The 22,573-nt window shown below is 36.5% G+C and overlaps 1 protein-coding gene across 4 annotated transcripts in view; it reads right to left on the bottom strand.

Moving 5' to 3' along the window:
* Nucleotides 1–22,573, bottom strand: part of ADK (adenosine kinase) — a 295,032-nt gene that overhangs the window by 65,534 nt on the left and 206,925 nt on the right. For 2 of the 4 annotated variants that reach the window (XM_075758603.1, XM_075758600.1), the window contains exon 7: nucleotides 17,044–17,214. The exons of the other annotated variants lie outside the window; for them this stretch is intronic. In XM_075758603.1, the coding sequence (XP_075614718.1) occupies nucleotides 17,044–17,214 (171 nt within the window). The remainder of the gene's footprint in view (nucleotides 1–17,043; nucleotides 17,215–22,573) is intronic. 4 annotated transcript variants of the gene reach the window in all.

Genomic DNA, 22,573 nt, shown 5'->3' with positions numbered 1-22,573 from the left:
AAGATGTTTTGGTCTCCTCTTATGCTCTGTTCTTCATCATAAAGATTGTTTGGCTTAAGGAGGTCCCCCTTTTGTCCCAGCTGACAAATATAACTCAATTGTTGGGACTTTTTACAAGGGCATGTAGTGACAGGACAAGGGGTAATGGCTTTAAGATGAAGGAGGGTAGACTTAGATCAGATATTAGGAAGAAATTCTTTACTGTGAGGGTGGTGAGGCACTGGAAAGGTTGCTCCGAGAAGTTGTAGAGGCCCCATCCCTGGAAGTGTTCAAGGCCAGGTTCGGTGGGGCTTTGGGCAACCTGGTCTAGTGGAGGGTGTCCCTGCCCATGGCAGCAGGGCTGGAAGTAGATGGTCTTTGAGGTCCGTTCGAAGCCAAACCATTCTATGATTCATACACAAACTTGTTTAGGAACAGTTAAGTGTAAGCTTAACATGTAGCTTAACACAAGCTTGTCACACATAGTGATGATGAACTGATACTCAGAGAAGGAAAGAACAATTGTCTTGTGATTTAGACAGTGACTGTAATCCTGCTGAGCAGATAACTGAAGGGACCATGTATCCATGGTACAAAATGAAGGAAGGCACTGATAGGTCAAGTGGATCCCTTGGGATCGTTTCTGTGGGTTAGATTACATGTATGGCTTGGAAGTCTTGTTTCTGAAAAAAAGAAGACAGTGTTATATTACAGCTGCATTATATCATCATATCAAATGGATTAGGAGAGTGGAAGGCCTACACAGTTATCACTGATGAGGGAGGTACAGCTGAATAAGTCTTTCATAGACCATATACCAATGCACGTCCAGTGACTGGATGAACATCAGCAGATACCTTTTTAAACTAGAGAATCCAGCTGCTGCAAGAAAAAAATAAAAGGTGGAAATTATATTTTATCTATGTGGAGAAAGCATCCACCTTAATGTATCATTGATGTTCTGGTCATGTCTCGAATGCCAATATTAAGTTCTGTTTCTCACTTAAAGTAGAGATTTGACCTCTATTTAATAGGAGAAATATTGTATCAAGACCTTGTGTGCTTTGAATGCACTTTCTGAGAGCATACAAGAGTTTTATTTATGAATGCATTGACAACTAGGTCCTTTACCACAGATACCAACATTGGTGGATCCCAAAGGATTTAACATGTCATAAGTAATTATAAACTGAAATTTGACATTCAGGCTATATTTAAAGATGGAAATTTAAACAAACTATTGATGATTGTTTTATCAAATTATATCTAGAAGGACTACAGCAGTGCAGGTAGCTCTAGTATGAGATTACTAAAATGCCAGCAGTTACCTGTCAGTCCTTGTCTAATGAATTTATAGATTGTAACAACTTAGCAGTGGAGAAGAAGCTCAAGGACTGCGTTTTGGTTCTTTCTTTTAGATTGACTGCCTCAAATTACATCCCTGTTTAACAATCATGTGGCCACCTCTCCTTGGGCCTTTCCTTTAAAATATCCCCCACGTCTCTGCTGCCTCAGCTCCACTGTGCAGAGGGAACCTGAGACGGAAGTTACAAGTCTGAAAAGGGGGAGAGCAGGGAGCAAGATCTCCATCTTCCTTTGGCAGTAAATTCTTAAATCAACTCAGGCTGTAATGTGCAACTTCAAATTAATTGAACTCTGCAAATCACCACCTTAAGGGTCTCATTTCATTATGCTGCTCTGCTGATAGAAAAAGTACACAAGTATAGTCAGTGTGCTGTTTTTCTTATGCTCTGTTATATTTGTAAATCCGTTCTTAAGAGTCAACATCAATACAAAATGATTTAAGGTTGATACTACTTGAAAGAGACAGAGTTTTTGCATGGCTGTGTGATCCTTGGGTTTCTTGTTTGGAGTCCATGTATGACACTTCAAAAAAGCCATAACAATAAAAAAAAAAAAAATCCTCCTCCAAGACTAAAATGTACATCAGGTCAATATAGAATTAAAAACAGGGTATGAACCAATAATTTCAGTATTAAGAATTGCAAGTAGGCTGTAAGAATTCTGAAATCCATAAGCACGAATATAAACTCAGGGTTAAGTTCATATTGAAAAAAATCCAATCACATTAAGACAAAAGATAGACAAGCAAGTTACTCGTACATTAATTCCTACCTGTCAGGATACTACAAAAAAAACCATAAATGAAAAAAGTCCAATGTCCTGAAAATATAATTCCCAGCTAATCCAGTACCACAAACACTAAAATATTGAAGTCATAACAATGATTATTACATAGTTTTACTCCAGGGTACCCTATCATTACTATTCTCGATAGCAGGACTGAGAAGACACCTCCCTGAGACACCGCTCTTCTGTGCTGACAGAGGACCAAGTTAACAAAGGGCAACCTACTTCTCACAAATCCAGCAACACACAATCCCTGCTGCCATGTTAGAGACGAAGGTGACAATACAGGGACACCCAACCTCCTTTCCCTTTGGTCTCCTGCATAAGGCTTAGGCATAATACAGTTAACAATGAGTATGCATTCTTAGCCCCCAATCTTTTACTCTGTTCTGCTAGAATTCAACAGTTGTTTTAAAACATGGGGACTGCTATTAAAAGTTGCTGGAAGTATTCAAGCAGAAAGCTGAAAAGATTGACAGTGATTTTTTTTTACTTCTATAGCAAAGACTAATTTGTATTTTACGCTGTTTCAGCAGTCTTTGACTGTTTTCTTCAAAATCACTGGCTCAGTGGCACCATATGGAGCATGTTGAACTTAAGATACCAAGAATGTGTCCAAGATATATCTCACTCCAGTGTGTTAAAACATTCCACCCTGCAGCTGTCATTATAGGAATATAATTCATACCCTAAAGTTTAAAGAAAAACAGTGTAGCTTACTATGCTTACAAAAATACAAGATTTTTTTGGTTCCAAGTAACGGTCAGTAAATGGAGAACAGTTAATCTTAAATACTGCTTAAATATTTAAAATTTTAACTGATCGTGAACTGCTTTAATTCTGCATGATATTTAAGACTGAAAAAAACCCCACATGCAAAAGAATTACTAAATAATCTACAGTGAAGAAACTTAGATATCTAGACTTAGCACAGCCCATCATTACTTTTTTCTTTACCATTGATTGCATTCCTTTTAAAAATTGATATATGAGATTACAGGGCAAAACCTTATCTACATTTTTTGTAATGGCACTGAGCAAGTGTCTGATCCTTGTTATGACATTTCACCTCTCTCTGGTCATTACTTCTGAAGTCTTTTGTTTGTCATCTCTGTTTAAAACGTAAATTTCTTAGGACACGACATGCCTTTTACTCTGTTTTATATAGTGTATAGTACTCCAAACACCTTCTATAAAGCTAACTGCTTTTATAATAAGGGTAGGAGATAGGCAGGAAAAAAAGAACACATGATGGTTTCTTCGAAAAGCTGTCTTGGGATGGACACATTACTCAGATGGTCGATTCGCAAGCTAGTAATGCAAGTTGCCTTAGAGAAGGATCCACAAAACCATTTTAACATGCCAACCCATCATATATTCTGTATATGACATGTTTCAGAGGAAAACTGTTTTAGAGAATTTAAAATTTTTATTGATACAATTTTTCATATGCCTTTGTCTGTAGAGTCAGGAAGTTGTATGAGGCTCAGGGGAAAATGTTTTAGAAACCTTCTAAGGTTATCCCATAATAGCTTATTGATAAATGGTAAACTCATATGTAAGGCTTAATATCCTGGAGGCCTTCAAGGGCAGGCAGTAAGTTCTGTGTGTCTTGCTGGCAAGCTAGGGATCTCCCCTCTACAATATTGTCAATCTTCCATTTACAGCCATCCAAGGACCAAAGATATTGATGCAGGACTGAACATTGCATGCCTTATGTCTCTAGACCGTATAATATTAGGGAGGCATTTCATATTTGCAGGGAGATTACTGGGAGCAGGAACATGAAAAGGGTTTTCAAGGGCTGGTTTATTACAGAAAGATGGTGAGTTAGGGTAGTTCAGAGCATAGAAGCTGGCTCTGTTGAGAGAGAACAGTAACTATGCTCAGTTAAAAGTACTACGGAAGACCTTGTTATACTTTCCACATAGCTGAGACAGGCAACATAAGATCCATAGAAGTGTTTGTAAAATGTGGAATTAAAATAGGAAAACATCGCACAGTTATACCAAATTTGCACCCTGGGCTGTTGCTGGGTATGATGTGTTTAATTCCAGAAAAATGGAATGCAAGAAATATACAAGAAAAAAAAAAAGTAGTTAAGTAAATGTTATGAAAAGGTAAGCATCATAACTTGTTATGATCTTGATTTAAATTAGTAACATGGTTTGGACAGATTAGTATAGACAAAATTAGTTACATTTCAAACAGTTTGCAGGATGAGTTGGATATATTTCAAATCTACTCTTGGGAATTTTATTTACATGAACTATAATTTTTCTTATTCATTATCCTGAACGAGGATTTATTGCAAGAGGTCTTATTAACAGATGAACAAAACATTAGCACTGAAAACAGTTGTTCAATTCTAATTAAAAAAATTCATTAGAAAACTTTCCACATGTTGTATAAATTGTAAAATGAGTTCTATTTATCTGGCTAATCTTTTCCTGAAAGAAATATCTTTGTTCAAGGACCACAGGACTGGCTGTAATGGATCAGACCAGCAATCTATCTAGCTCAGGACCCTGTCTTTGGAAAACTGTTACAAAGAAAACTGAAGGAAACTGAAAGTTTACAGAACAGCCTGGTTTCCTTTAAACTCTCATTGAAGAGTTGGCTTTTACCCTGAAAAATAAGTGTTAAAGGAAAATAACTGTGGATAGCCATATTGTCTAATTATCCAATTCTCCTCATCTACCTAACACTCAAAATCATTACTGTTTCGTTGAGTGTATAGATTTTGAAATAGACAAATTAGAGGTTTGCTCTGTGTTTCATTACATGAGATACTCTTCTAAAAATTGTTACTTGAATAACAGCCACAAGAATATCTGCATAATTTACACCTGAATTAAGCATCTTCCTGGTGTGATAACATTCCTCGTTAACTTATTACATATTCTTCTCTCACTCTAGATTTGTCCAAATGCCCTCCAAAATAACCAACGTCTGTTAATTTATGTTGCAGTATTCTATACAGTGCACTTTTAAGTTCCAAATAAGAAGAGAGGAAAAACTCATATTTAAGAATAGTAGAGGTGAAGGTTGGTTAAAAAGATAAAATTGACATTTAACTTCCTACAAAAACAACTCCAATGGAAGAGGTGCAAAATGAATACGTATGCTTTGAATAAAGTCTGTTACAAGGACGATCACTCCCTAAAATACTTAATATCTTTACCATAAATGAAAAGATAACTTTGGGATGACTTACGTTGTCATTTCCATGCCAGCTTAAAAATCCCAAGAACACAGCTGAAGATGATGTTAACACACTAAACACTTTGGTCTTGATTTTAACTTGCTTTACCTGAAATATACACATGCACCACTCATCCTGGGACACAAAGTTCTTGTTGGAAATATGAAAGAAACTCATCTGCAAGTAGAGTTAATATGGACTCCTGAAACTTACGGTTTCCATGGTGTACTCTAAATAATGGGTCCACCTCCCACCAGTGCTACCCCTTAGAATACTCGTACGTGTGCCCACCCACCTCTCAGACAATGCATGTTCAGAGATAGGCTACAATTGGCCAGCATAAGACTATGTACTTCTTCAGTTCTTTTCACCAGTTTAGATTCTAGAAGAAATGAATTTGGTTCCAGATGATGAGTGTTCTTTTTTGAGCAGTTAGATTCAGTAGTTTGACTCATTATTGTAATTCGCATATATAAGATGCAGCTCCATCCAAATCTGGCATTTACTTTGATGTTCAAATCAAATGCATAGTGTTTGGCAACTATATGTGCAGAATTTAAATTGACTGATTCATTTATCTGAAACTGGTATGTGTCCAAGACCACTCACAGATGTATCTACTGGTCTAGTAGAAATTCTGATGAGAGGAAAAAGACACATTAATCAGAGCTGCTCCAAAATGACATATATAGTAAATATTTTGTGGGTTAAGACCATGTGACTGCCCATCCACATAGGGTCATACATGTTTCAAAAAAAGTTAAAGAAAAACTTCATGAACTGATGGTAAAAGACACCTGCAATTCCCTGAAATTTCAGATATTTTTCCAGTTGGAGGAAGGTCCTCCTTTCAGAGCAATCAGAACTGCCCCAACAACATAATTTATAGGTACAACTTAATTTCTCATAAAAATTCCAGTTCTTTTAAAAAAGAAAGAACATTGCACAACCTGGAGACATCAACAGTCTGACTAGACAAGATAAAAATGCCCTGGTCTCTCAGAGGAATTCCAGAGCAGAAAGACACCTTGTTAAAAGAGATCCCAAAGAGGACCTAATTCTATGAGGTCTCTTACCTGCCAGGAACCAAAGATACTGCTAATAGCTTGGCCTCTCAGAATTACAACACCAGTATCCTTCAGAAGGACAGCCACAGAGAAAGAGAAATAAGCATGCTGTTGACTGGCACCTGCAGACTGGCTTAGACTCAAAGGACAATAATATCAAAATGATGAAGCAGAATTTCTCAATAAAAACAACGAGTTTTCCCTGAATCAAGATCCATCAATATTCGGCATCAAAAAAATTTAAAATAAAACTCCTAACTCCAGAAATTTTTGGGACATCCTCAAATAGCCTATTCAACTAGCACGGCTATACCTTGGTAACAGCAGGACAGCTTGAAAAGTATCACTAAGGACAGATTAGTTGGGGCTCCTAAGGGTCTTCCATTGGAATGTGTACCACTTTCCCATTGCTCTCAAGTGAGTTTCTTAAATGCTAAAGGTTTTGCTTATTGACAAGGACAGTCTGTGCCCTTACAGAGTGGGTAGAACCAGCTGGCTCTGAACTCTAAGACTCAGATGAAAAGCAGATACTGATGGCTTCTTCCTTTGTAAGGGTGGTGAGGAAGTCCCTTCTCCTTAGCTGCAGTTGGGAAGAAAGTTTCTGCTTGTGAAACTGATGCCTCTGAGTGAAATAACTTGAGGATGATGAATACAATTGTTAGTTGAATTTCAAATTCAGAGTAGGGGTCCCCCCTCTACACAGGTAGAAACATAACCAAAAAACATACAGATTTATATATTTCAAAATTTTTAGAATCTCAGCCATCAGACTGCTACAATTTTTTTCCTCTAGAGGAAACTCCCCAACCTGGAAACTGCTTTAGCATGGAAAGCAAACTGACTTATATATCCATGTTTCCCTAATGTGACTGCATATGTTCCTGGTTTTGACATGGAATACAAGATGTCAAATGAAGGTCTGAGGACTTAATGAGAGACATTTTTACTTATCACGTATGTGCCAGCAGTACTTTTACTAAAGTAAAGGTTTATTGGATCATTTCTGTAGAGGAGAAAAAAAAAAAAAAAAAAAAAAAAAAAGAGTGTAATGACTAGGAGAGATGAGTTCTGTCAACTTAGGACAAAACTCAATTTCTCCATGTTGCAAATTGCAAAGCAATTTCTCCATGTTGCTTCCCTGGGAGGTCAATATTTAAACAAATGGTTTTGTAAGTCAGATTATGACCCCTAAACTTCGAAATATAGCTTAAGGAGACACTTTCATGTGGCTGCAAAATTATCACCCAAAGGCTGTTGTAAATGGGGTGGCTTACGCTTATAAAGAAGGCAAGGTTTTTGAGATCCATTACTACCTTTGGGAAAACCATGGATGCTTTTATGTATCTTTCAAGTATTTTAGGTACGCTGCAACCATATTTTTTTCCACTCCTTTTCCAAGCTCCTTATCTAACTTTTTGACTACTCTTCGAAAAGTTATTTAGAAATTAATAAAATATTTTTGCAACCCTTACAAACATTCATGACAAATTGCATATGGTTCATAATATAGTGCATGTTTAGCTTTCCTTTTAATGCCATTTATAGGAGGGACAAATTATGTTTTAATTGTATAATTAGTAAATTTAATCAATGAAAATGCCCAGTATTATCAATTCTAATGTCTTAACTCCTAATTCTAATGAAAATCTAAAATATAGATTTTAATCAATAACAGTTTAGCAGAAGTCAGTTCTAAATACCTTCAATGTATATATCAATGCATGAAGGAAACATCTTTTTGCATTGTTTACTTATACATAGCACCTTTTCAGCAGTCTTAAGGAAACATCAGTGGTTTACATGTATTCCTATCAAATCTACCAGTAGGAATTCCAGTGACAGATTATATAAATAGTTGGAAAGCCTAGTTTTGCTCCTCTTTGTTGAAGAAAGTCAGAAAAATAAAACTACTTAACAGATTTGTAATCAGATGTGAAATTCTCTTGATAGAATAAAAATATTATTTGAGCTATATAAGCAGGGTGAAGGCAAGTGTTGATAGAGAAAGTTAACATGAGAAAAGAAACAAGGTTGAAATTGTAGTTTTGAAAAAATAGTGCTACATAATAGTACAGAAAAAAATGTTAACATAATAAAGACATTGCCAATTCTATTTCAAAATCCCCAAACTATGTTTTCAAGATTAATTCCTTATAAAAGAGTTTTAAAAAATAAAAATCAAATGTCATCCTAATGCAGTTTCAACTTACTTTTGTACAGCTACATGTTTGCATTTTATATGGATTTTTCTTAAGCAGCTTCAGTATTAAAATAATTACTAAAACATTTGCACTCATATGGACTGAAAAATACATCTACTTTTAGTCTCTAAATTTATTATGTTATATTGCATATTTTCTTGAAAAATTTAGTTTAGAGCAGTTTAGAGTAGCCTCCAGGCCTCTCTACAATACACGATCACGGGGTTTTGAACATCATCACGGACTTACTTCTGGCTCCTTGACTATCCTTCCCTTTTCTTCTCTTTCAAGTACCCTTTGGTCAGACTCAAATTTATAAACACAGGAAGCATCAATACACACTCCTTAGGCAAATACAAGCTCTTTTATATAAAAACCTCTGTCCATGAACTTTACAGCTAATACCTTAACTTATCCACGCATAACAACATTCAACTAAATACCTGCAGATAAAACTATAATGAGTGGCTGCATATATAACATAAATCAGGATTAAAAAGGATATTGCTGTAAATACTATAGTATGGAAATAAAACTTTTAAGCCAATGTCCCCAACTGTGTTTCTTTGCTATATTGCTTGAGACACCCTAACAGCACACATTGGTTAGATCAGATGAAACAGAGAGGTTATCAGGCTTTCTCTTTCAAAGTCCGCTGTAACACCACGTATTACCCTCTCATCTAGTCAGATCTAGTGATCCTGTGGCCTGGGAAAGCTGGACGGGCTCAGTGATTTAACATTAATCTAGCCCACAGAAATGACTCTTGCTGTGGACATAAAATTGCTAAATCTGACTAAGGGGGCAGATAAGACTATGTGATGAGGGCAAGTGAGAAAGGCCTGCGCCAGCTCACGTTTAGGTGTTATCCATGGGGGTGACATGGCACTGCAGCCTTAACGTCTTTCACTGTAAGGACGTAACAGGGGGAGAATCCCCAGTATATGTTGGTATAAAAGGCTTTAGCATGATCTGAATCAGAAAATGGCTACATCTGCCCCAAATAGGGCTTGAAGTGTGGAGTCATTGAATAGACCTTAGCTGGCTTGGAAAACAAAACCTTTCCTGAAACCTATATATTTTACCTGCATTGTTATCTGCAAATATCTCTGTGAAATTGAATTGTTCTGGATTTAGACTGATTTAAAGACGTTTTTGTGAACATTTCTGCCTTCATTCTACTTCTTATCAACTATATAACTAAATTTTATTCATACTCTTATTTTTGCAGCTCTTGCATTATATATTTGTATTATATTATACATTTTTGCCCTAGTACTGATTAGTATAAATGCACATGCAGATCACCTTTAAAAGACTTTCTGAGACATATATTTATATTACACTGAAAACTGAAAGCCAAATTCTGCAGGTCTTTTCCACCAGTCCAGTGAGTTTTGTCCTAAATGTATCCGGCAGCTGACAACATTTCAGGACACTAAGTGAAGAAAAAAGTTAGAACTCGATTTTACTTGTTCCTGGCTCTGCTCTTGCTGTATGACCTTGGGCAAATAACCTCTCAATTGTCCACCTGTAAAACAGAGACAAGACTACACACCCACCTTATTGGTTTATTCTGAGCTTTAATGTCTGTGAAGTGTTAGGAGATGCTCTGGGAAGTGCTACAAAGTGAAAAGGGTTATCAATCATTGTCAGTAAAACACAAGCTGCTGAAACACGGTGAAATCTGCCTTCCCTGCTCACAGGACATGTTCTGTCTTGTGCTGCGTTCTAAATAGTATTTGTAATCTTACAAGTCTCTCAACACTGCATAGCATAAGGAAGGATAAATATCCCTAAGCATTCTGAGAGACTACCGGAAAATATTTTTAGTTTTAAGAAGAGAAGCCTGTTGTAAAGTATATGCTTCTCTTCTAAATACCTGTTTGTTTTCCATAACAGGAAAAAAGAAAGCCATTTTTGAGACAGGATTCCTAAATTGCTTAAATAGCTAGACATTAGCTGAAAGCAGCACTAAATATCAATTTAAATACTTGGCTCTCAATTTTCCTTTCATTCATAATGTACTAGGTAAACTATACTAAAATAATTACTTGCTTATTACTCATGAATTTCAGTGCAGCAGTTGAGACAATGTAGATAAATAAGATGATTAATTGAAACAGAATGAATCACAACAAAATATGTTGTTGTATAAGGTACGATTAACTCCACAGTGATTCATATCATTTCAGATAACAGGGCTTTTATCAAAGACGGCTGCAAGGTTGGGAAATGATTTAAAAGCATTTCATCTTAGAGAGCCACTGCAGTTCACAAGGGAGGGGGGTGGGGGAATAAAAAAAAAAATTAAAAAAAAAAGAGAGAGAGAGAGCAACAGAGAGGGAGAAGCAGATCCAGTGTCTGCAGCTGAAATAGCCTTGGGCTGTTTCAGCATCCTTCCCACAGCACATCTTTACAACATGCCACTGACATGATCAACCTCCCTTGTGCTAGAAACCCTCTCATTTTTCAATTGGCCACAATTTAGTAGATATTCCAATACTGAGAAAGTTAATTCTATGAATTAAGCAGAAATATTACAATGCCATAGCTTTCCTATAATTGAAAACACAACACCTGCACCAGAAAATGTGTCAAAATTCTACAAAGACATCAAAGAAAAAGAATATTTTCCCTCCATTCAAAATTACAATTTTTAATTACCAGACTCCCTCCATAGACTTTGCAGCAATCTTAAATGTAGGACTTATTACAAGAAATTGCTATCTGTTTACTGCAGTTTAGAAAAGCAAACACCAGCAGCAGCTGACCTTAAAAACCTCTACCTGTTAAAATAGAAGAGAAGATGAGACGTCTCCTTACAAATCTTTTCCCTATGTGTATTTAATAAACTGGGTCAGAATATCTGACTACGATTTTTAACTTAACCACAGACTCCCTGTAGGGGACTGTGCAAACCTCAGTCTCACACTCAGCCTAGGAAATGAAGATAATTACCCTCACCTGTGGGGCAAGTGTCTGAGAACTTCTGAAAGCACAACAAAAAGGAAAGGACTGGCATGTAAATTGAAGTGCAAAACACTGACACCCAACTTAATTTCATTTAAGATGATTAATGTTTCTGAAAACTTGATTCAAAATGAATAAAGATGTAGAACCTGAAGGTAAAGGTTGAACTCATAAGAAAGATAGCTTGCAAACAACCACTGACTGAAAATAACCACTCACCATGGACCAGTCCCAGGAAGCTAAAAACAAAGAATCAAGGTCTCTTAAGGGCTCTTTACATAACATACACGCAAGTTAGCAGGACAGTAAAATGAGCCTCTTCAAGATACTGATTCAAGTACGATATAGTATTTGCCTTCTACTAATAATTTCAAACATTCAAAAATAATTTTAAGTGCTTACTTGAAGGTACTTCAAACAGAACCAACAGTCTGGTGACATTTATGGCACAACCAGCTATCCTTTGCTATGTTCCTTACTTCTTGACCCCATCTGATACAGAAGAACAGACTGAAATGTTTGTCCCCTTTTCATTATTTATTGAAAGCTGAACTGTATTTCCCTTCTTTCACACACCAAATTACATCTGCCACCTGATTTTCTCCTCTTACCTGTTAATCGCTTCCTCAGAATCAGGCAACTCACCAGTGTGAAAGGACATTCAGCTAGTGTGGAAAACTATCTGCTAGGTCTTTAAACAGTAGCCATTACACTGGTGTAAATTCAGATCAATTCAGTTATGCCATTATGAATGCACACTAGTTTAAAAAAAATCACCATGAGGCTCATTTATTGTACAAAAGTGATTATGTCTCATTCAAGATTCTCGTGAGCTGTGGGCAGATGCCTAAGCCTGCAGGTATCAGTCTGGTCCTAGGTGATAACCCAGCAGAGGAAATTTGCAGGTGAGATTGAAGGTTGTCCACAGTGTCATATCTTAACGTAATATATCAAAGTATGTGGAGTGAAAGTTGTTTACAAACATGTGTTAAAGGTTACAGAAAGGGAACAAACCAATTTGTTTGGAAACTGTTGTTTTGGTGTAAATCCTAGTGTGTTGAACACAATTTTATGCCAGAAAACTTATCAGCATTTCCATTCACTCCCCTAGTTAAAATAAGCACAAAACTACAGACTGACTGCACATTCAAAATCAGGAGCATGTTAACCACTGTTATCAGTTTTAGATTTATTGTTTTTCCTTGCCATTAAAAAGAATTTTCCATGTCATTAAAGACACTTGCCTTTGTAAAGGCTTATAAAGGTTCTTAAAGGCTGTGTCCAAACCACATACCTTTGTAGGGATGTTTATGGTAGGATTTGATACCTCACTTGAAAATATTTTCAATTAAGGAGGCACAATGTACCATTTCAGTGTAACTGTAAGATGAAATGAGGACAAGACCTGTTTAATATCTTATTGCATACAAAGGTAACCATCTTTTCAAAGCTCAGGATTTGCAACTCCAGAACCACCACTAAAGCTATTGTCATTTATTTTTAAAACAGAAGTCTTGCATGCAACCTTCTTTCTTTTCAGCATATTTGCTGTCACACCAGCATCAATTTCCCAACGAACTTGCAGAAGCATCTGTCTTTGCAGAACTTCAGCTTACAATCCTGTAATTAATTTGTTCAGAGACTGGGTGTTTAGAAGTAACAGCTCTTTACACTAGAGAGGAAGAGGATCTAATTTCCAATAATAATTGTTATCTTAGTTTTCTTTATTATATTCATGCTTTAGAAAAATCCACAATTTCTCTTCTACATAAACCTCCTCAACTTTTACCAATTGCTGTACACTGTAAATTGCAAGCTATATTGTTGTTACAGTTTTTGTTGTAAAGCAATAGATGAGGAGCTTAGCGTGTTTGTAATTCTAAAGTTTCTAAATTCTAAAATTTCTCAGTGATGTCCTGCCTACACATAGGAAGAGAACCCAGAAGATCTTTACCACATCAATATCTTCATAAGTATTTCTCTGAGTCATGAATGACTGCCATATGCAGGGATGAATCACGTGAAAGCTTTGTAGTGTCCCTTGAATTCTGAAGACCTCCACAGAAAAGAAACTGCTACCTAGCTGCACATCCCAAAATACACAGATCGTTCCCCCAGAAGCAGTTCCCTTCCTGAGAAGATGCCATTGTAACTCACATCTCTTAGGGTGACTGGAAATTGAGTTCAGATCCTGTGCCCATTATTGACTTCGATGGGTCAAGTATATCAGAGACACCAATCTTTAGCCCTAACTGGGAAAGTAATACATGCAAATTTAGGCTCCTTGCCTAGTATAATTGCTGTGTAGGAAACATTCCACAGCTCTGTGTAGACATGTAATTTTAAAAGCTTTCATTCTTTTGACCATTCTGTTACTGAAAGTTACTTTGAGTTGTAAAATATGTATTCTAAGGTGAGCTTTTACAGATGAATTAAGCAGCAACTTGTGACAAAGCAGTTATCATCAGGAGATAATTGACCTTATTTGAGAGTTAAGCATCCTGAGGCAAAGTAGAGTATGCTTAATCCTGGCAGGTTAATTATCCAGTGATTATGGTAGCTTGGAAGGTATTATTGCTAAGAATCATTTGCAAAATGACACTATTAAAAAACCCCTTAATTTAATAAAAATTAAAAGCAATGACAATAATCAAGTTCTCCAGTCATGTATCGCTAGATAATGACTGCAGAATCGCCCTAATTGGTTAGCAGCAACGAGCATATAATTATTCCTATTCTGAATGTTCTGTACTAAATTTATTGTATGAAGTACAGTTAATAAGTATCAAAAATCCAAGACAAGACGTTTGGCTAGTAATAAAAGGGATTTAAACAAATGATCAAAACACCAGTGGTCACTGAGCTAATGCTGAAACATGCACTGAGTGGTTATCACACCATTCAGTGTCTCCACTGCTGGCATTTACATTCCAAACTAGAACATTTATTCCGAGAGGTTTATAACTTGCCCATTTTAATTACCATCTGGCTGAAACTTGAAATAACCAATCTCCATTCAGATGTAAATTTTTAAGTAGAAGATGTAATTTAAAATCACTTTGCCAATTGTTTTTAGTTTAGGAATGGCAGCAATTTGGAATTTTGCTGCTCTTGGATGCTTTTGTATTACTCAAAAAATAAACAGCTCAGTGCTTAACAATAAAATTGTATTGGTCTATAATGTGGAGTGAAGATAAATATAGGGAAGAATAAAAATCGTGGCTGAGAGTATTGTTCGTACTAATAAAGTAACAACCACACCACTTAGTATGCCTTGCTTATACGTTAACTTACGCGCTTTCAGTGTTTAACTAAATTAGCAAAACTGATGGAAAACATAACAAAAAGCAAAAGGAAATCACAGTAAATGGGCAAAAATTCGGTGTTGGCTAGCTGAAGTGGTTCATTGCCCATCAAGGCATACATAAACACAAAAAAACCCCTGGATGTACTTGTAGATTAAATGAATATAGGAGGAAAAAACCCAGCAAACAATGAAGGAGGCAGCTACTAGAAGGCAGAACATGTCAGAATGAGCATCTCGAGTTTTGTAACTACTGGTTACCAGAAACCATATGCAGAGAGCAGAAATACTGACAATCACAAGGTACAACAGCTACTAAAAACTACAAGTGCACCATGCCAAGAGTGAGGTTTAAAATCACACAGAAAGATGAGAATAAACCACTGCAAATAACATTTCAACAACTCCAAAGCAGCAATGGCCAACTTATAGAGCAGAAAGTGGAGACTAAGAAATGACCAGGGTTTCAACCTATTAGTATAAGTAACAAAGCATAGGAAGCTGGTACTCTGAGGTGCGTGTGTATATATATATATCTATTGTACTTCCAAGTTTAAGGATGATCACTTAAGTTTAAATAGTATCTTTTACCCTGAAAGACATCAAAATGCTTTAGAAATTATACACAGAAAATGCAGGGAGTCTTTCAACTTCAATACATGCAACAGTTCTATACAATATTTTATGACAGCAGGTGAATAATACCATAGCAAACTGAAATGGCAGGGGAAATTAACGTAGTCTGAATATAATTTCTAAAATTGGAATGTTGCCAGTATAGTGGACTATTGCTTATAAAGTGTGCACATATACCAAAAGTAACAACCTATGCTTTATCTTCTGAAAAACACCACCTGATGAACCACTGTGATCTGAATTCTGCTAATAGGTCAATGGGGCAATTTATATAAATTTATATAAAAGACTAGGTAGGTTTAATCCCAGAAGTTTCTGTGAAGCCCTTCCACCCAAACATTGACTAGATTTGGTATTACTTAATTTGTGAAATCTATCAAGATTTTTTTCTTGAGATTATACTGCTATTAAATCAAAACATTCAGATATTAAATCAAAATATTCAGTAGCATCTTTGTGAAAGACAGAATAAAGGTAACAGTTGGCAATAGCAGCAAAATGTCTGGAAAATTCTTCATCTGTATCATTAACTATAGTTAAAAAGGTTTCCCTTATCCTAGTGCATCTAAAAACATTGCAATTTTCTTAATTTTATTTTATTTTTTGTTTTAGAAGTCCTATTTCTGTAACAATGCTAGCCCCTAACGTGGACATGTGGGCAACAGTGTAAAAACTGACTTGTGTTGGTGCAACTCCCTGTGCCACAATCAGGAATAACCACTGACAGGAATAAGTTGCTTTTCCATAATTTTCCTATACTAATGTAGTTATCTTGAGAGACAAGCCCACTCTTCATTTAGGTGTATCACACTTTCCAAGGCTTTTTTTAACCTTTTTCTGCTGAATAAACTAATAAATATTTAAGAGCACTTTCTGAAGTGAAAAAAAAAAATAAAAAATGATAGCACCACAATGAGTGGAATCTGAACTAATTTGGTCTATTACCATGGACTTTCAGGTAGAATTTCATGCAATCTGTTTGCCAACCATTGCACAGCAAAGATCAGCCTTCCTTAGATGGACTGGCAGTCCATCTACCATAAAATCAATGAGAACCTTCTAAGCCAATTAACCATTTCCTAGTTTTCTCCTCCCACTTCTCCCCAAACAGTCCTCTTCATCACAGAAAATGCTATTAATAGCAGCAGTAAGGGTATGGAAACAAGTTACAGAACCTCAGCAGCTCTGCAGTAGCCCCTCATATGTTTTCTTCCAGCAGCAAGTTAACTTCATGGACAGTTATTATAAAGCAGCCAATGTGTTGGATATTTCCTCTTTTAACCTAGAGTAACTTGTTCATGTGTCTCTACACTAGAATGAGCAAGTTGTAGACCTCTAACAGATCAAGTGACATCTTTGGCATCTACTGAAATATCACAGTCCTGTGACCATGGATTTCATTTTCTGGTGACACGTCACACGGTCAGTATCTCTCTATACACAACAGAGAATCAGGAAGCAGGCTCCTAGACACAAACAGCTAGGTGCAAGAGATACAAATACTTCAACTACTTTCCTAGGACTCACCGACTCATTTCCAAAAAGGACGTCGACATAAGGCATGACTTTCATCATAGGCTCTTTGTAGAACTGGCTAATAAATGGTGCAGAAAGATTCAAGCTGAAGATCTTGTTGTTTGCAGAAGCCTGAGCAGCCACTTTTAATACTGCTTCGGGTGACACCGTCAGGAAGAATCCCTGCAAGCATCCAAACAAATGTATGTTACTAATTTCATATTAGGAACTGCATGAAGCATGCTGCTTCTAGAAGATCTCCCCCAACCCATCTTTGTCATACACCTGCACAGATAAGAATTGCTGGAAAATAGTGCCTTTCTGTTAAGATATTATGGAGGTGACAAAGAATCTGCATATGCCTAAAAGCAGTCCTCCAAAATTAGACTTAACTCCCTACCTCTGCATTCCATGTAGTACACTTTCCCAGGGCAGCTAAGACTAATGTTTGTATTTTAAAAGGTGATATATTATCATTCTAAATGCCCCTTTTTAGTAGTAGAGTCAACCAGACTGTGCTGCTTAATTCCGAAGTCCAGTTTGATGGCTCTGTACACAGCTAGGAGATTAATGAAATCCCTTGCCTGAAAAAGTATTACCTTGTTTATAATAAATATGTTGAGTATGCTGTCATTGTAGTAGTTGTTACTGTTTTGCAGGAAAAACCTAGGGGTTTTCATGTTTCCACACATGTATTTTATCCCCCCCCCCCCAAAGTATTGTTCTTTATTCTGAATATGAACATTTAAGGAAGTATCAATTGCGAAACAAAATAAACAGAACTCAACCAGAAATGACTATTTGTCTACTAAATTTGATTGCTGATTTCAACACTGTATGAAGAACAGTTCAAGGCTGCCATTTTGCATTTAGCATTGCAGATGGTTACCTCAACTGCATGTGTTCCAGGAGTTATGTAAAGATTCCCTACAGTTTCATTAATCTACTAATTAGACAAAGGCTTAGTCTTTACACTAATTAAACAAATGTTATAAGTTTCATTTTTATAATCCGAAAAGCAATTTTACTAACTGTTCTTAAAACTCAGTGAATAACAGTAACTTTCAAGCAAGAGCAGCAAGCATTAAATTTAAGGCCAGAGATAATGTCTAAGGCACAGTAAGAAACAACTTTGAGGGGGGTCTGATAAAAACCCACCATCTTGGTCCTATCTGTAACATCGCCACCATGACACTCTAAAAGGTGTAATGGTGAAATAGTCTTATTTTCCAGTTTCTATCCATGTTATTATGTCTTCGGATCACAGAATATCTATATTTTTATCCTGCATACTTCAGCTAACAGATCATCTTAGGCACTCTACTCACTGGAAAAAATAATATGATGAAGAGTCTACAGATTAAAGACTACTTAGAAAGTCTTTCTATTTATTTCTCCTTACTCCACACTCTCCAGTCTAACAAATACATGATTGATTTAAAAATCTGGGCACGATTCACTACATGACAATAAAAGTCCAAAGGGCACAAGAATGCTTTGCATCTTGTAGAGTTACTCAGTACCTTGAACGACGGGAAGCCTGTAAACATGCAAGCTTCTTTGCTATTTTTACATTCTGAAGAATTAAAATGAACAGTTTATATAACATCTTGTCTCCATAGCAATCTCTACCATCTTTTAGTTTTTCGTTTAACGAACCGAGTTGGGTTTTTTAGAAACTGTTCCAAACATAAAATAAAAACCTTTCAAGGATAACATGTTGCCAGCTGTGGAGAAATCACAGATTGCTATACAGTGGTCTATGTAAATAGTAACCTGGTCAAATAATTAGGCTTCTTACCAATTTTAGGCTGAAAACTTCATCTGAACTAAAATACATCTGATTGTAATTTAAGGTACAGAACAGTATCCCCGTGAGATCTAACTCAGGCCTGCATCCAACTCCCTTTTCCTTGGAAAAGCAACATAAAAGTACTGAGATGCAGATAGGAGAGCTTGCTTTTCAGATTTTGCAAAGTAAAGGCCAGGAACTCTCAAAGGCTACAGCTCTGTCTTCTGGGTTTCCTAAAAATCACTTCTGCCATTTAATTGCATTCTTCCAAGAGTTTTTTATGTCTTTATTTAAATAACTATTTGACATTAAAACATCTAGAAATTATGAGTTGTGCATATGAGAACTCGTTAAAACTTTGCCAAGTATAACATTTCTTTGCAAAAAAAAAAAGTTGTAGCAATACAAAAAAAAGTTGCAGCAGTACAACTCACACAATGGAATTAACAAAGTAGGAAGAAAATGTATAAAATCTGAACTGAACAGATTTGGGTTTAAAGAAACCTAATTAGACACACACACCCCTTGTTAAGTATTTAAAGTGAGTTTGTCTCTATTTGTAGTGGAATTCCAATTACAGCTATGGCCAGTACAGTTAGAGGAACCCTTCCCAAGTTTGAATTACAGCTAGATAAACCACAGACCACACTATTGCAGCATGCCACCATTCTGAACAGGAACGAACTCCACTAAAACAGGTTCTTATATCTCACTGGGATTCGCAACGAAGTCACTCCGTGCCTTCCTTAGAACCACAGCTCGCATGCTCTTGCAGCTGCCACTGCTTTTTGTCCAGACAGATGCATACGAAGGAATGTCTAAGTCGACTGCTCCTGCCTACTCTAACAATTAACTGTCAGCCCATATTAGCTTGGAGTGTGAGAATAAGCGTATCTAGGTATCACTGGTATAAAAGACTTTGTATTTCACTAGTGAGAAGTTCTATCCCACTAACAAGAAGGTTAAGAGGCCTCTCAGAAGATATTCTACAAACACCTATGCACCTCAGTATACTTCTGAGATTTCTGGGAATCTCTTTACCCTCAAACCCCAAAGGTACTTTTAAAACAACTATGAGGAAAATATCTGTAATCAAAAGATGAGACATGTAGTTAATATACAGAATTTTCAATAGCCTGGGAAATTTAGCTTGCATTTATATATGAAATGAAATTACTGTGTGTCTATCTTTGTGAAAGAATGTTGTACATACAAGGACATATGATAACTAGACAGTGCAGTCAAAAAAAGTGAAAGGCAGTGAGATTGTACTAAGAGAACCTGTTAAACATTAAAGGCTATCAGACATGCTAGCAGCACGCACTGGTCCTTTGGCATGCACTGACTGAGACTGAGTATACCAGATCCTACTGCTTCATGATGTGCCACTATTTTCTGCTGCTCAAAATGTAATGAGCTGCTTTTCTATGCCAGGAGGAAGGTACCATTGTACCACAAGCCAGAGAGCAAGGCTGAACTAATACATGCACCAGGAAAAATAGGATGATAGACTGAATTATTTATATGCATGTTTGTATGTACATACATGCAAAACACAATACTTTTCTTATGCACTGTAAGCAGTCCTTCTGTTTAAATACAGTCCCTTTGGGGAGAAAAAACATTTTCCTTGTGGGAGAAAGAGAAACAAAAAGGAAGAAATAAGAAAAACACATTTTGTATTGCAGACACATGGCTCTGGGAGACAGAGTAGTTCATTTTTAACTTAAGAGCTTTTAAGATTCAATATTAAGATACTGATGACAGACAAAGTCAAGAGAATGTCGTATTAATCTTGCTTTTACAATATTCAGGAATTCTTTGATGCATCTTTTAAAATATGCCAAGGTACTGTGAGTATAGGATAGTCTTTTACTCTCAAGTCTTTTTTTTATAGATGCTAGCATTACTGGAAGGATTTGGTGGGTTTACACACAAGCAATTTATCTTTGCAAGTCATCTCTCTCATTTTTATCACACGCAAACCCCAAAGGTTTCTTCTGACCTACACTAAGCTCATACAGCACTAGCTATAGCAGATGTGAGGACAACAAATTAAGGGTGTCAGAGTGTCAGCAGCACAGAATCAGAGAGTGTTGAAGGACCTCATGAAGCCAGAATGACTCTGGCTTTGGGGAAAGTAATTCTGTATAAGGTGTTCTGTCCAAACTGAGAGGTATTGCTATCATTTGTTCACATGAAATAACATGTTTGCACTGAATTCATCTGGATTACATACATGTAATGTTTGCACAATGAGGATCAAGATTTTTTATTTTTTTTAAACCAGTGAGTATTTCCTTAAAGCCAAAACTGAAATCTGTGACTTAGTGTACATTTAGACAAATCCAGGCTAAGATGATAACAGCTTTGTAATTTTGGATTAATTATTGTTTAATAGCACAGAAACAATGTTTGCATAAGAACATACAGAGATAATAAAAATGAGGGTTGTTTTCAAACCTACTACCCACTAAAATGCATTTGCCCTCTCTTCTTTCTAGCTCTTCCTCTTTCCTTGCCACTCCCATTTGCAGGGTGGGTTAGATGAAAATAACTTTATCATATGAATGACAGGAATTTGAACCAAGGTATTGTGAGCTGATTTTGAAATGTCATTTGGTAACAATGTAAAATCAATAAATTGCAAGTGTGAATCAAAATATTTAACTTTCAGAAACACATATACAACAGTCTGCTGCCATTTAAGACAAATTATAATCTGCCAACATGAAAGGAACACATCATTTAATCCAAAATTATTTTACAGCAAGCATTTACATAAAAAAGCAATTATGACGACATCACAGTCTCATCCATCTAAAGGGTGGAATTTTTCAGGCACATAGAAAGTTTGACAGTTACGTAGTGACAGTCCTGATAAATACTATGATTCAGTAAAGCCCTACAGAAATCATCTAACTTCAAATATGCTGGCAGTTCAGTAAAAGAGCGAGACTTCTAAGGTGCCAAGAGAACTTGCTCTGTTAAATGACAGACATAACCAAGTCAGAGCTTTTGGCCCTGGTTACATTTCCTATGTTCTGTACACAAAGAGAACTTCAAGCCGCACACTTGGGCAGAAGAGACTTTGCTCAGCTCTGCTCTGCCATCAGTCTCATCTGCTGCAGTCTAGCAGAAATATCAGGGCTTGGAAAGAGTGAAGCTGCAACACATGGCAATTCTCGGGATGAAGAATGAACCACTAGGTAACTGCTCCAGACAGAAGAACTTACACAAAGCTTCCAGGTCCCCTTACAACCAGGAGAGACTGAAAGACTTTTGTCTTCTAGCGTCTGAACTGCACAGAGCACAGATTGGGTGCAGTCCACATCCCACCCACTGTGAGACAAGGCAATGAAATCATCTTCCTTCAGAACAGAAACCAGAAGGAATCTTCTTGGAAAGTTAGAGCAAAAGCTTTTCATCTGTCTTAGTACTTATGTGAGTTTAAAAGAGCAGGGAACAATTTAAGAACTACCTTTAACACTGAAACATCTGAGCATGATACTTAGAAGGTGCAACACTGTAAAGTTAGCAGACTTACTGACCCCTTACCTCTTCCTCTGAGTTTTGAGCATTTATAACTCGCAACCTGTTCCTGCTCGAAATTATTCATCAAATTATTTTCCTTACTGAGATATGACAGAACAGTATCAAATGATAGAGATAGTAAAATACTCACGATATGGAAAAAACCTCCAGCAATAATTAACAAAACCCCACAAATTAAATAAACAACATGACCTT

This window comes from Balearica regulorum, chromosome 7, assembly GCF_011004875.1.
Source record: "Balearica regulorum gibbericeps isolate bBalReg1 chromosome 7, bBalReg1.pri, whole genome shotgun sequence".
Classification (NCBI taxonomy): domain Eukaryota; kingdom Metazoa; phylum Chordata; class Aves; order Gruiformes; family Gruidae; genus Balearica; species Balearica regulorum.
The sequence above is the reverse complement of the archived record's forward strand: the minus strand, read 5'-3'. Positions and strand labels throughout refer to the sequence as shown.